The 16107-nt window shown below is 38.6% G+C and overlaps 1 protein-coding gene and 1 long non-coding RNA gene across 3 annotated transcripts in view; one reads left to right on the top strand and one right to left on the bottom strand.

The window, feature by feature from the left end:
• The window catches only part of MCC (MCC regulator of Wnt signaling pathway), a 433554-nt gene that overhangs the window by 341009 nt on the left and 76438 nt on the right, over positions 1–16107 (bottom strand). For both annotated transcript variants that reach the window (XM_086682183.1, XM_086682115.1), the window contains exon 2: positions 5312–5559. In XM_086682183.1, the coding sequence (XP_086538309.1) occupies positions 5312–5559 (248 nt within the window). The remainder of the gene's footprint in view (positions 1–5311; positions 5560–16107) is intronic.
• The window catches only part of LOC147584215 (uncharacterized), a 99056-nt gene that overhangs the window by 64145 nt on the left and 18804 nt on the right, over positions 1–16107 (top strand). The gene's annotated exons all lie outside the window — the stretch shown is intronic.

Below are 16107 nucleotides of genomic sequence, written 5' to 3'. Positions count from 1 at the left end.
AATTATTATAGGAACACTATTATTTATTGAAAACCTAATGTGAATAGGCACTGTGTAGGAACTTTACAAATGATATCTCACTAAGTCCTTCCAATTATCCTCTAATGCAGGTATTACCACTTTATCTTTACAGATAAGAAAACTGAAGCTGAGAATAATCAAGAATGCAACCTAAATCCCATAGCCACTCAGTGGTAAACCTGGAATTTCTTTCTAAGCATATAATACAAGTAAAGTGCCTACCAAATTGCCTTGTGCACAGTAAATATTAGTAATTTTTAACCATTTTTAATATTGTTATTTCTATAACTTAAGTTTTATATAACTGTTGTCTGAAAGACATTAAAAATTTTTAATATCATTTCTAAGTGGACATAAAAGAGATATAAAAATCTATTATGATCTAGTTGTTCAGATATCTTAATTTTTCCCCAAAGTATATTTCAGCAGAGAATGTAAGGACAAAGAGAAGATTTGTAAATAAAAGTTATGGTCAATTAAATGTGTGAAATGTTATATATTTTATTCTTCTCCTGGAGAGTCGCAAGAAATATTAGCATATTAAAGACTCAGAGATGTCTTGCAATAAAGAAAACTATTAATCTAGTTTAATCCAAAGCTTTCAAATGTATTTTAAAAAGTAATTCTTTCTTCACAAAATATTTATGACCATCCTTTGAAATCGGTGTTCTGTGGAAAACATTTGAGAAAAATGAATCTTTCGAAATTCCTCTTCCAACTTGAGCATGTAATGTTTTGATAACTCTTCTTTTTCTGCCAACTCAACTCCCTGCTGTGGATGTGGTGTGAAATGTCAGGACTGACAATAAAATCTTTCTGACACTTTACTGTTAAACCTAACTTTTTCTCAGGCTTTTCTTACAGCAGTACAACATTCTTTCTACTTCTGTCCATATTGCAACCACAGGTAAAACTTGCCTGAAACTCCTGCTCACAGTCTTTCTTATCTTCTGCACCATTCAGTTGCTTCTAAACCTCTGTTGACTCTAACTTAAATTTTATTGCTACTTAAATTGCCATGTGATTATAACTTCACATTTAAATTATAAGTTCCTTGGTGTCTGGAACCATGCATTGTGCTGCCATTTATCCCTGAAAAAGCATGAACACAGTGCACTGCCCATTCAACAAATGCAACAAATATACACTAAACATCTCTAATATGCCAAGCTCTGTTCCAGGTGCTGGGGTATAGTAGTACCCCTGTAAGGCTGTCAGTACTTTAGTGGAACTTTCATTGTACTAGGGGAGATACATAAATGAGTCTTAGAATAAGTACATAATGTAATGTCAGATAAGAATAAGTGGTATGAAGCAACAGGGCATGTGAAAAGGCCTCTAGGGGCGCCTGGGTGGCTCAGCCGGTTAAGCATCCGACTTTGGCTCAGGTCATGATCTCACGGTTCACGAGTTTGAGCCCCACATCGGGCTCTGTGCCAACAGCTCAGAGCCTGGAGCCTACTTCAGACTCTGTGTCTCCCTCTCTCTCTATCCCTCCCCTGCTCACTCTGTTTCTCAAAAATAAATGTTAAAATTTTTTTTTTAAAAAAGAAAAGGCCTCTAATGAAGGAATATTTAAGATGAAATCTGAATAACCGAAAATGAGGTCAGAAAGAAGAGTGTTCTAGACAAGAGGAAAGGGCCAGGGCAAAGGCTGAAGGCTGGCTCAATTTTCTAAGTTAGAGGAAAACAGGAAGGTCAGTGTGGCTAGAACAAGCATAATAGGTCAGGACAATCAGCATGATAACACTTACAGTGGTGGGTATGAGCCAGACTGCAGTATGGAATTTGGACGTCATTTTAGATGATATGGAAGCCATGGAATGCTGCAGACATGGGAATGAGCTAAGCATGTTTCCATAATGTTAAGAAGACCACTCTGACTGCAGGATAAATAATGGAATACAGGGGGTCAAGGTAGGCATCAGGGATGCCAGTTATAAGCTATCTTAGTAATCAAGGCAAGACATGATGGTGATTTAGGCAAGGGTGGTGGCAAGGGAGCAAAGGAGAGTAGACAGATTCTGGGTGTGTTTTGACAAAAGAGACAACAGGACTTGCTGGCTTGAGCAAATGAGAGGGTGGTGATATTGGCAATATGGGGATATCTGGGAGATCAGTGACCCTGAGAGGAAGACTAAGGAAGGGGGTCAAGAATCCTTTTGACCGTGTTAAAGGTGAGAGGTCTATAAGACACCCAGGAATATGTGTCATTTTTACCTGATTTGGTAGCTCATGGGAAAAAGCAGGGCTAGATACATACATTGGAGTCGCTGGTACAAAAAACATTATTTGAAGTCATGGGCACTAAATCATCCTGGGAGAGATTGTAACTCCAACGCACCCTAGAGACCAAGACTGAGAAAGGGAAGCCAAAATGGCAGGCAGAAACCCAGGAGAATGCGGTGTTGAGAAGTCCAAAAGAATAAAGTGCAGCTGGAGTGAGGGAGTAGTCAGCTGAGCAAAATGGCAAAGATCCAGAAGAGGACCCATCAAGTTGGTCAACATGGAGGCAATCGGAGCGGGTTCATTGGAGCAGTGATGACCAAAGCTGGGAAGAGTGGGTTGAAGGCAGAGGTGAGGACTGGTAAACACTCAGTGTAGACAAACTCTTCATAAAGTTCTGCTGAGAAGAGGAGCATAGAAGTGGGACAGGAGCTGGAAGGGACGCGGAGCCAGGAAAGGGCTCCCCTGAACCCAAGATGGGAAGTACTAGACTCTACCTACATAGAGTCAGAAGGGAAGATTGCAATGTGGAAAAGAGAGGGACTCATAACTCACTGTTTAATTATTGTAGAGTTTTAAATGTATTTGTCTCACATTGGATTGAATAGGAGACTGTTCTCCAACATACGAGTTGCAACTGTGACAATCAATAGGAAATGAAACTGAGTGGCAGTAACGATAATATTAACTTGTATATAGGGCTAATTATGTGATAGGCACTGTTTTATGTGCTTTTCATATGTATATTTAACATCTAAATTCCTCTAAATAACAATTATTGTTCTCACACTACACTTGATGAGGAAACTGAGATATGGAGAGTTAAGTAACTTGTCTGATGTCATGGAGGCAGGAAGTGACAGAACCAGGATTCACACTCAAATGACCTGACTTTGAAGCTTTAACTACCAGGATAAACTAGCACAGGGCTGCACATCTGCTGGCATTTCCTCAGTTCACAAACTGTTTTATGACTCACCAGCCCTCAATTACCTCTTTTTTCTCCAAGTCATACAGTTACAAAGGTTGAAAGGAATTGTTTTTCAACTCTTTCTCTAGTTAGGGCAATCCTATGAAATGGACCGTTCAATTGGATGTGGGCAGCAATTCTATCAAAACTGTCCCTTTTAGAATATTTATAAACTACACATTAAAATAAAAATTTTGACTGTATAGGTTGTTTTCCATACAAGCATTCCTCCTATATACACAGTAAATATTACTTCAGTGACCACATGGGATTCACTAATTGGGATATACCACAGTTTACTTCAAATGTGTCTGTGTGTGTGCTTATTAATTTATGTAAGATGGCCATGTTCTTGGCAGAAAAATTAGAAAATACAGCTTAGAAAAAGAATTCCACTCATTCTTTCATTTAATACACATTACTGTGTGTGCATTTTAGGTCATGCAAGTATTACAAATCATACTTTCAAATGCTATTTAAAAGCATGAGGAGGGGCACCTGGGTGGCTCAGTTGGTTAAGTGTCCGACTCTTGATTTCGACTTAGGTCGTGATCTCACGTTCATAGGATGGAGCCCCATGTCGGGCTCTGTGCTGATAGCACAGAGCCTGCTTGGGATTCTTTCTCTCTCTCTCTCTCTCTCTCTCTCTCTGTCTCTCTCTTCTCTTTCTCTGCCCCCCACCACATGCATGTACACACACACACACACACACATGCTCTCTTTCACTCTCTCTCTCTCTCTCTCTCTCTCTCTCAAAATAAATAAATAAACATTTTAAAAAGCATGAGGAAAATGCAAAGGAAGAATTTCAGGATACAAAACTATAGAAAGTATGTGAAAAAAAATAGTAAAAAACAATTAAATCACATATACACACATGAGAAAGAGAGAGAGAGAAATCTAAACAGTAGCTATTATTTCTGGATGTGAGATATTAAGGATGATTTTTATTTTCTTCTGATTGCCTTTCCCCCCTTATTTTTCTATAATGAACATATATTACTTTAATACTCGGAAAAACGTTACTTCAAAAATTAAATATTTCTACCTATTATGCTGAGAGCACATGCATTACCAGACATCTGATTTGAAGCTAAAATGGAATCCATTAAGATAGTAAGGCATAGGGGATATGAGGACACGTTTATTATTTCAATTACTCAATAATAATGCTCCAAATGATTTCACTGCCAAGAGCACTGTTCAGGATGTGTGTGTGTGTGTGTGTGTGTGTGTGTGTGTGTGTGTGTGTTGTGGGGCACTACATAATTATCTATGCTAATTAGTATATATTTAACAAATGATGGACAATTAACATGGAGCTTTGTTTCCTGCCACTAGATCTACCTCGGAGAAAAAGAAACAGAGAGAGATCCAGGAGACATTTTCAAGGAAATTTTTTTTTTTAATTCCTTTAAATATAATAGAAAATTCAGATACTTTCCTCTGGCCCTTTGTTCAGGCTACCCTTTCAGATGCCTCTTGTTTTTCCCTTTAAATCTTGTAAAAATTGTGAAAAATTATAAATATACTAACAATACGTAAACATTTGAGTGCTCAAAAAAATGTACTATAAACCCCATGCTCCCATCACCCAGCTTCAATAATTATCAACATTTGTGGGGCCTTTCTTTCTAATTGCTTATCTTGCACTAGTAGGAAACAATAATACTTATGAACAGGAAAACTCTGTAGAAAAAATTTTAAAGATTAAGCAAACAAGAGATGGGTTTTTTAAAACCGCACTGCACAGAGCTGCACTAAACTTTGAAGGAGTCCCCAAATAGCTTCTGAGGCCTACTGGTGCAGTCACCACCTTTCCCATCCAATGTGCCCCCTTCTTCTCCAACAGCTAAATAGCTATGCATTATTACGCTTGGAAAATGGAAGAACTAAATTAAGAATGCACTAAGCTCAGAACTGAAACTGTAAGACAGAATTGGGGGAAGTAGGGAACATTCACCCAGGGAAAGTGTGGCCAAGAAGACAGCCTGCGGATGAGCCAGCAGCAGGCTGGGCAGGCCACTCTCATCTACAGAGGTCACCAAGCAGGGCTAGTGGAGCACTACCAAACTGTCACCTGGTTGTACCTACCCAAACTGTTGTCGCTGCTCGTGGGCCAGGACGCAATTCTATCCCTCAGCTTCTTCTTTTTACAGGAGTTGTCTGACTTCTCAGAAAGACCTACTTCCTCCTTCCTAATTTCTCGAACGAGCTGCATGCGGCACCTTGTAAAATCCTGAAAGGAAATCTTCCCATGTTCATCTGCGCCCAACTGGTTCATGATCTCAGCCACAGACTCTTCCATATTCAGTTGGCGGCAGACCATCAATAAGTCATTTCTACAGGAGGGTTGGACAGAAGAAAACTCGTTAGGAGAGACATTTGAGCTGGAGAACGTGGTCAATGGGGGTGGGGGAGGGGTGGAAAGAGCATTTCTTGAACATATCCACACACAGGAAACCTATTTCCAACTTCCTCATTGCTTCTAGAAAAGTGGTAAGTGTGCAAAAAGATCTGTTTCATCTGGGTGATTCTAGACAAGAACTCTATTTAATTATTTGGAAGAGTGTGGTGCCTGGGTAGCTCAGTTGTTAAGCATCTGACTTCAGCTCAGGTCATGATCTCACAGTTCATGAGTTCAGTCCCACATCAGGTGAGCACAACCCCTGCTTTGGGTAAAAACACAAGCCCTGCCTCAGGTGAGCCCTGCTTTTCTCTCTCTCTCTCTCTCTCTCTCTCTCTCTCTCTCTCTCTCTCTCTCTCCCCTTCACTCACTTGTGTTCACTTGCTCTCTCTCTCTCCTCAAAAAAAACCCAAAAAATTATTTGGAAGAGTGGAGCAACTTAGAATCTTTTGGTTCTCTTTTCCCTCCTGTCTCCAGGCCTCTTCCTCCCTGTCTTTCTTTTGAAATTGATGGAGCACCTGTAGAGTGCAGCCCTGTAATCTCACTACAAGATAAAGTTTCAGAACATAGAAAAGACATTGTTTCTCCCTTTGGCAGAGTTTAAAATCTAGTCCAGTTGTAAAAGAACAACAAAGATTTTAACAAGCTTGTTCTGAACCAATCAGCAAACTTCAGCACTTCTTTCAAAGACTATTTAATCTCAACTTGCATGACTCACTGCTGGCCTACCTCTGGTTTTTCTTAATCTTCTTTGAGTATTTTCCATCTTCTCACCAGCAACTAGCCCTAAGACTTAGAGCAGGAGTCAAAATCCCACACATCTTCCAGGACTAGGACATTATGTAAATGTGAGAAGTGGATGGATCTAAGACAAGAGGGGCTGGTCGAGTCTGGGGCTGGACTAGAGAAGGATACCCAGCCTGTATGTTCTCAAATTTAAAAATCAAAAATAAAACTAATTAAAAAGGAACAATAAGAACAACAACATGATGCTGGCCAAGAGCACTTATCTAGAGGACATCATTTGACCCCTGACACATAAGTCTTGTTCTTTTCTATCTGCATTCCTTGGGGAAACATATTGTTCATATTGCTCCAACTAGAAGTCTCAATGAAGGTCAAAGGATTACAGAATTTAAGAGCTGGAAGAGACATAAGAAACTCGTCCATGGTCACAAACAAAGCTAACTTGTGCTCCTGTCTCAACACACCACCAAAGTTCAATTATTTTGAGGACATGGCCAATTTGATGTTTGCTGATATCTGAAACCTAACCATGCAAAGTAAGACCAATTGCTGTCTTCCAGCCACCCTTCACCACTGCTGCTCCTGGTCAGTACTACTACAGTTTCCCCACCTTCCCGACGCTCACGGAATGATAGATAATTTTAATTTCTTCTTCTTCACTCCATCTTACCCTTAATTTCCCCCTCCCTGGTTCCCAGTGTCCAGTTTATTGTCAAATTTCTGTTGCTCCTGTCCTTGGAATGCTTTTATATTTACTCTTAATTGGGGTTTTCTGCTATATTACACTAGTTTCTCTAGCCAATCACCCTGCTCCCATATGTCATTCCATCTTCATGTTTTAGAAATATTTTTACACATAGCTACATGTTTTATTTTATCTTGTGTGTATGTGTGTGTACATATGTGTATTATGTATATGCCTATGTACATTTAATTGTATCTATTTGGAGGGTAGATGGATGGGTAGATGAATAAATAAACATACACATAAAAGTAGGAATGGCAGATTAAATTATTAGTCTTAATTTTTCATTCCCCTGGAGTAGTGCTATACATCCATACCCTTGCCTTGACCTCAGGGCTAAGGACACTCATGGTAGGTATGTCTTTCCTTTTCCCTTAACTTTAGGCTTGACATCAAACTTGCTTTGGTTCCCTGGGATGTTAGCATATATATATTTATGCAGTTGGGCTTGTCCCCGGCCACTTTTCCCTTCATTGTGAAAAGAACAAACCACAGTAGCCATTAACCCTCTAATTTGGGCCCCACTTCAGCCAACCTGTAAACCCATAGCCTAAAAAGAGCCACTTCAGCTGACCCCAAGATGTATGGTCAAGGATAAGTTCTTGTTTCTGCCAGTGAGATTTTGTGATTCCTCCCCAGCAATAACTAACACTGGAACAGTGTTTTGTTTTGTTTTGGTGTATTCATATGCTTATCTTTTTTTCCCTTCCCTGAATACAACCTAATACTCAGCTGGATTCATCCAAGACTTCAGGATGTTAGGATCGCTAAAGCAGTAATCCAAATAGAAGGCAAGGGTCAATGTTCTAATATAGAAATTTCTTTTTTATATTTTCAGATAATAGTCTTAACAGTTAGGCTTGGTAGGAAATAAAGAGGTTTTCTAAATTCCAGAAGTTCACATAAAAAGATGTCACTAACATTTTCTGAATGGTAGGAAAATGGTGTCTTCACTCTTATGTTTGCCTATCTGTATTTTGTAACTTTCTATAACATACTCCACCACTTTCATAAATTCCTATGTCATTTTTCAGGTTTTAAAAATGAGAATAATAGGGGCACCTGGGTGGCTCAGTCGGTTAAGAGTCCAACTTCAGCTCAGGTCACCATCCCACGGTTCGTGGGTTAGAGCCCTGTGTTGGGCTCTGTGCTGACAGCTCAGGGCCTGGAGCCTGCTTCAGATTCTGTGTCTCTCTGTCTCTCGGCCCCTCCCCCACTCACACTCTGTCTCTCTCTCTCTCTCTCAAAAATAAATAAACATTAAAAAAAACCTGAGAATAATAAAAGCACCTATCTCAGAGCAGTTTTCTGAAAATAAATGACATAATGCATGTAAAGCACTTAACAGTTCCTGGCATATATTAAGTACTCAATAAATAGTATCCATTAATGATTACGTTATAACTATTGATCGTACATCTTTCACAATGCCCCAGTTTCATGATTAAGTCTTTAGTAATTAAGCACAAACTGCTCAGGGGAAAACAAGTGCTAACTGACTACCTCACTAAGTGGAGACATCTGTCTGCAGAGGATGCCTTTCCTCTGCCTGTGGCACACTTATGGGCGCACCCTGGTGAGAAACCCAACTCTGTCCAGACTTGTGAAGCTCCAGTCTACAAAAAGTGGCTTAAATAAAGAATTTGTGTTCTAGAAAAGCCACCTCTGAAGAGAGTGCGTAATGATACACTTTTATTTTAAAACTGGGCCGCTGAGAGGCTCATCTAAAAGATCAAAAACAAAATACATTGCCCTCAACTAAATATAGTCAAATTGTAATCTTTAAATAGAAATACGAGTTTCTTTCTTTTTTTTTAATTTTTTAAAATGTTTTTATTTATTTTTGAGACAGAGAGAAGACAGAGCGTGAATAGGGGAGGGGCAGAGAGAGAGGGAGACACAGAATCTGAAGCAGGCTCCAGGCTCTGAGCTGTCAGCACAGAGCCCGATGTGGGGCTCGAACTCACAGACTGCAAGATCATGCCCTGAGCCGAAGTCGGAGGCTCAACCGACTGAGCCACCCAGGTGCCCCAGAAGTATGAGTTTCTAAAAACTAAATGAAAGCTAAATTCTTTCAGCTAGTTCTTCAGAACTAGCAATAACAGCCGACATGCCTGCAGAGGCAGTGCTATTATCCCCATTTCACAGGTAAGGATGTGAAGGCTGAAAGAGGCACAGCACTATTATGTGGCAGAGCCAAGAACCTAAATCTGGAATCAGTCTGATTCCAACGCTCTTACCCTTTCCCTTCTATCATCCACCATCTTGAATGTCAGCGATACCTAAATTTTGGCAGGTGAACACAAGTGAGGACAGCTTGATTCAATATCATTAATTAATAATACTTTTATATTAAACCAGAAAGACTATACATACCTATACATTATTACCTACTATGTTAAATATGGATGGAAAAATAAATTACTTTTTGTTATCAACATGATGAGAAAACTAAGTTACACAAGAAGAAAAAAAATTCCCAAAGCTCTCCTTTACATACCAGGAGCTAAACCTACAGAACTTGGATCACAGAGTTTTACCATGAGCCATTGTGCTAGGTTGTTTAAAATGGCTCTCGGTGAATTATACTCTCCTGTGACTGTGCGCCTCTACAATGTGCCTTGACTATCCCTCCCTTCAACAGGCAGAGGCGATTTCCCTGCCCTTGAATCTGCGTTGGCTTTGTGACTTACTTGGACTAATGGCATGTGCCAGAAAGAATATTTCAGGATTGCTGAATACAGGCCTTAGGAAGCCTTGTAGCTTCCACTTTCAGCACAAGTCCGTCCAATCCAGGCAATCCTGTAGCCCACTCAGGCCTACAGGTGAGCTCTTCCTTCTGACAGCAGTTAGCCCCTGCACCATTCACTCAGGGCCTATACACAGTTGCATGACAACTTTTGGATGCAATTTTGGAAACTTGCATTTCTCTCCCTCTCTTGTTATTATTTTCACATGCTCGAGTCTAACCTTCCCAATGTGACCACAAGGTCCTGGACGCCAGTGTGGGCCATGCATCAATCTCCCTTAAGATCTGTGCCGCACCTAGGACATTGCCCTATACATGGCAGAGCTCCATGACATTTGTTTTGATGGACTGATTTATAAAATTCTCAGGAGTTAAAAATGATCACTCTTTGGAAGGGAGTTCCCAATTTATTTGATATTTCCCCACATATACCTCTCCTGGTATTTTCTCACATAAGGCAGCACACGGATGCTCAGTAAGTATGAATGACCAATGGGCACCATAAAAACAACAGCCCTGTAGCCTTAGTGACAGAGCAGCATGACAGTTTTTTTGCTCTAGGCCAGGAACATCTCTCAGAGGAAGAGATACTAAACAGCACTTGTCCCAGACCAAGATCATTTAGTGAAGTACTATTTCAGTAGCAGCAACATCTCACAGAAGACACTTGCATTCAATCCAAAACTCAACCAAAATTTTGTACATTATTTCAGAAAATACATTCATTCATTATAGAAAATGTAGACAAGCAAAAAGAAGAAAATACGAATTACATGCAGTCACTCTACCCAGCAACAACCACAGTGAACATTTTGGTTAATTTCACAAAATTTTGGTGAACATTTCTACCTCTAAAGTTCTTCTAAATAAATAAATGTCCTCTAAACCCGTTTTTTACTTTCATCATTTCTACAAGGTTTTTCATATTTATTCATATTCATGTATGCATATCTTATCTTCAGAAGATGTTACCATGAGCAAGAAAGGATTCCAGTTTATAAAAGAGGAACTGGCAAGTCAGATAATATTTAGTTCTGTAGAGAACACCAGTCACCAGGCAGCAAAATTAAAATATGACTGAAGACCGATGACTCTAGCTCAAAACTGCATGTTTTTGCAATGTACAGCTATTACTTTATAGATAAAAGCCTTTTTGTCTCTTGGCTATTCTTCTTCCTTTAACTTATAAAGAAATTGAGTAGGAAGTGGAAATTCAATGAAGCTATTTATCATTCAGGGAAATTCACAGCCTAACATCAGGAATAGCTAATGGAAAAGATGGGCTTACATCTACAGAGGCTCAGAGGCAGAGAAAAACATTATTCTTCCCCACAATGATACTAAATCCCAAACCCAGTTGGAATGAAGGCTGAGCAAAAGCAATCATTACTTTGAGTAAGAGGTAGATGCCTCTATTCATAATTCTCAGCAGATACCTTTGTAGGTAGGCCAGAAGGAGTTGCTTATGAAAGAACTAAAAAAAAGTCTGAAAGTTCACTTTGCCCCTAACTGTTCAATTGGAGTCACACAAAAAAAATGTAATTTACAAGACTCTAATTTCAGTTCTATAAATATTCAAAGTGTGAAAAATCATAAATAAGACATAAAAAAAGCCAGGCTCTGGGCTACTGTTGGTAATTTCTGGGGATAGCTGTTGGATGGAATGAATACATCTGCCTTTCATCATTGCTCCCAAGTGAAATAATTAAAGTGATGAACAAAACAAATAGGGAAATAAGGAAACAAACCCATAGTTAAGATAAAAAGAGAAGAGCTTATCAAAGATAAGGGATTTCAACAAATTCCAGCAACATGTAAGAGAAATGGGAGCAGCTAGCCAGGATGATGAATGGTAATATTTAGAGCTGTGTACAGCGGGGTGGCCTTACCTTTCATAGCATGGAATACAGAGATATTGTTCACGTTGATATATCAGGATACAAGGTATAAGTGCTTATGGAAAAAATGATCAGGAGAACTAAAAGCACAATTGGTAGAAAGAAACTACCCTAGGGAGTGGTGTCGGCGTGGGGAGGGAGGGAGGGCAGAAGACTTGCATTTTATCACAAGCTCTTCTGTACCATTTTATTTTGTTTTTTTTACCACGTGCATGAAGTGCTTTGATAAGTCATGTTTTCAAATTTTAAAAAACCAAATAAGTCATTCATTTAATTTGAGATATGAGAGACAAAAGATTAGTATTTAAATATAAAATGAATTCCTACAACGCAATAAGAAAAAGATAACAACCCCACTGAAAAATGGGCAGAAAATTAACATAAAAGAAAACCTGAATGGTCAAAAAAGATGTGCAAAGATTCTCAACCTCACTACACACAAGGAAAATGCAAATTAAAGCAAACAATGGGGGCTAGAGTGCCTGAGTGGCTCAGTTGTTTGAGTGTCATGATCCCAAGTCATGAACCCAGGGTCATGGGATCAACCCCCATGTTGGGCTCCACACTGAGTATGGAGCTTGCTTGGGATTCTCTCTCTCTCTCTCTCTCTCTCTCTCTCTCTCTGTCCCTCTCCCCTGCTCATTCTCTTAAATAAATAAATAAATAAATAAATAAACAAACAAACAAATAAATAAATATTAAAAAATGGGATACCATTTCAACACCAAGGATTGGCAAAAATGATTGTCTGACAATAACAAGTGTTGACAAGGAAGCAGAAACTTTCATGTGTCGTAGGTGGAAGAAGGATTGGTACCACATCTTTAGAAAGGATGTATGCAACATTTATAATGGTAGGGTTAAACACAGATTTGGTGTTCTGGTGTTAAACACACCAGAAATTTGACTTTTAGTTAGATATGATAAAGAAACTTATGCATAGATATAAGGAAAGAAACACAACATTTCACAATATGTGAGCATGTCATATCAGAATGTGACAGCAAAGATTTGGAAAGAACTTAATAATAATATTATTGGTCATACTGATAACAATAGCTAATGTGCATTGGATGATTATTGTGTTTCAAGGCCTGACTAGTGTTTTACATATATTAATTACTGTAATCCTCAAACCTCCTACGAGATTGATACTATTACTAGCTCCATTTAATAACTGAGGAGTTCAAAGAACAGAGGTGTGCAGGAACTAGTCCGGGTGCCTGCCAACAGAGAATGAATATATAAATTGAGGTTTTGTCAGGTAACAGAATACTACAGAATGAAGTTTTTGAAAGAAATATAGGTACCATATATGATCATAAATAAATCTCAAAAACAGTGACGAGTAAAAACCTCAAATTGAAGAATAATATGAATAGTAGGATAGCACTTATTTAAAGTTTAAAAATATGCAAAACAACACTATAAATTATATATGGGTTTACACACAAGCAAGTCATTTAAAAAAAAAAGCCAGGAAGCATAAATATCAACTGTAAAATGGGGAGGGAGGGAGGAGAATAGGATTGGGGAAGGGTATAAAGGGGATTTAACATGGATTTGTAATATATTAAAAAATCATAGGCAGATATGGTACAATGTTAACATCTTTTCAATCTGGGTAATGGGTACATGCATGTTCCTTGTATACTCTGTAATGGTCAGTATTTTAAATATTTCTTAATTTAAAAGCTCTAATATATAAAAGCTAAATGCAAACAAAACAAATTTGGTCTGAGGCCATGGTTAAAGGGTAAAACAGTTACTATGTCATTTGTATCAGTAAGCACTTACAGGGCATGTTTCTTGGAATTGATCAAATTAAATGATCCAAAATGTCATTTTGGAACTTTTGTTCACTGTTACCGACTACAGAGCATATGATTATGTTCCTGGCACGATTTTCTAAGAGTGAAATTACTTGTTGTTAAATGGTGGTATCTCTCAATACAGTTTTCCAAACATCTGTTGAGAAACATCTACCAATTTATAGCTCCACCAGCAGTGTCTGAGCTGCCCATACTTCAGCTAAGTTTCTGGGGAGCATAGTCTCATTCCGATCTCTAAGGCCTTGCTTTTCTTCTCTGCAAAGGTATCCATACCACAGAACCCCAGAGACAGTTTTCTCAGCACTGACTGCTGCCGTCTTGAAACTCCTCCCTTCAGCCTGGGTAACAGCCCTGTCTTCCAGTTCCCTCCCACCTCGATTTGACTGCTCCTTCAGAATTCTGGTTCCATATATGCATATTACCCAAGGTTTTCTCCACTGCTGGCCTGTCTATTTTGACACCTTACAGGCTCTCTGTGGGTGACCTAATCTAAATGTGTGGCCTTATCTATCACTGGGTCTAACACTGACTCCCGAATCTCCACGTCCACTTTAGTAGCAATCCGTTTTCTATTGGGGAGCTACACTTCAGTGCCATGTATTTATCCTGAACTCAAACTCCTGAACAAATTCATCATCTTCTACCCCTCCCCAGGTTTATTTCTCCTGTCTACATAAATTACATCACCCAGTCACCCAAGCCAGAAATCTAGAAGGTGTCTAAGATGTTTCATTCTCATTTATCCCCATGTGCAAGCAGTCACCAAGACGAGAGATTCTGTAGTCTAAACAGTGCTCACATGAATCCCATCCTGGTCATGCTTGCCACTCAACCATTTTCCGTCTGGTTTACCACAGTAGTACAATGACTGCATCTCCTCCTCTCCAACGGGCAGCCAATGAATTACTCTTCCCTGCTTAAAATCCTTTATTTGCTCCTCCCAAGACTGTTAGCTCCACACCCATGCTTCTCACTTCCTAACCAAGGTCCATCAGAATATGGCCCAGCCTCTCTAGCCCCATCCTTCTGCCCAAGTAGGCAACCTGCATTCTAGCCCCACTGGATTGCTTTTGGTTTCTAGAAGAGGCAGTGTTGTTTTACATGCCCATGCTTTGCACATTTGTCCCTCTGCTTAGAGCATCCTTTCCTTTTCCTTTCTCCAAACTCCAACCCGTGCTTCATAATCCACTTGAACAGCATCTCCTTCAGAATCTTCCCTAAGTCTCTCAGGTACTGATGGCCCTTATCTTGTGTCACCTGTGCTCACTTTGATCACATACTCTACTCTACAGTAATTATTTATTTTCTCTTTCTTCTACCAGACCAGAGGTTGGCAACTAAGGCCTGCAGCCGAATCCAGACCATTGCCTGTTTTTGTAAATCAAGTTTATTGGAATGTAGTTATACCCATTTGTCTAGATATTGCCTATGGCTACTCTCTCACTACAACAGAATTGAATAGTTACAACAGAGACTATATGGCTCATAAAACCAAAAATATTTACTTTCCAGAAAAAGTTTGTGAACTCCCCTACTAGATTATAAATTTGTAGAGGATAGGGCTCATTCTTTGTTCATCTTCCAATCCCTAACACCTGGAATATAATAAGTGCTAAATAAATAAATAAGTAGATAAATAAAATGTTAAATTTTAAGTAAAAAGAAGCTTCAATCCCATTTCTCCTTTGCTTCTTGTAAATCTCAATTTGCAATCACAAATCAAAACAAAATAAGTTGATATCATTAGATTTAAAAACATCTTCTTGTATATATGCTGGCTCCATATCCCTTAAGCCTTTCTATGCTAGTAGCACTCAACTCTGGCAGCATGCATAATTACCTGGAGTGATTAAAACATATTGATACTCGTGCCCCATGACAAACTAAATCAGGATGGGGCAGGTTTGGGCAGCATCAGTATTTGCTAAAAGGCTTCCTAAGTGATTCAGAGTAGAACTTTGGTTCTATACCAATAATACTAAGGAATGAGGGCTTTAAGGCAACCCAGAAATCTTAGTAATCGAAATCAACCAAACACACTAGGTTGTGATAATTCATGTACTTGCAGGATGAAGGGAAATAGATATTTTCAAAAGATTATCTATGGAAGTGGAACAAAAAGGATTCTGCTAGAATTTAAGCTCCATGAGGATGGAGAATTTTATCTGTTTTGTTCACTGTTGTATTCCCAATATCGAGAACATTACCTGGGATATGACAGGTTATCATAAATAAATGATGAGTGTATGAATGATTTTTTTCATTTTACTTTTGATCAACCAGAAGCCCCTAGTTGGAAATATTCCACTTAATTGAAATTATATATATATTACATATATTTTATACATATATTACATATTTTATATGTATTATATGTAATATGTATATGTATATATACAACATATATACATATATGTATATGTATATATACAATATATAATATGTATATGTACATATAATATGTATTACATATAATATTACATATATTGCATACATATAAATTACATATATA

This window comes from Puma concolor, chromosome A1 (assembly GCF_028749965.1).
Source record: "Puma concolor isolate L17-30 chromosome A1, mPumCon1.1.hap2, whole genome shotgun sequence".
Classification (NCBI taxonomy): domain Eukaryota; kingdom Metazoa; phylum Chordata; class Mammalia; order Carnivora; family Felidae; genus Puma; species Puma concolor.
Note: the sequence above shows the minus strand (reverse complement) of the source record. Positions and strands in the feature narration are given on the sequence as shown.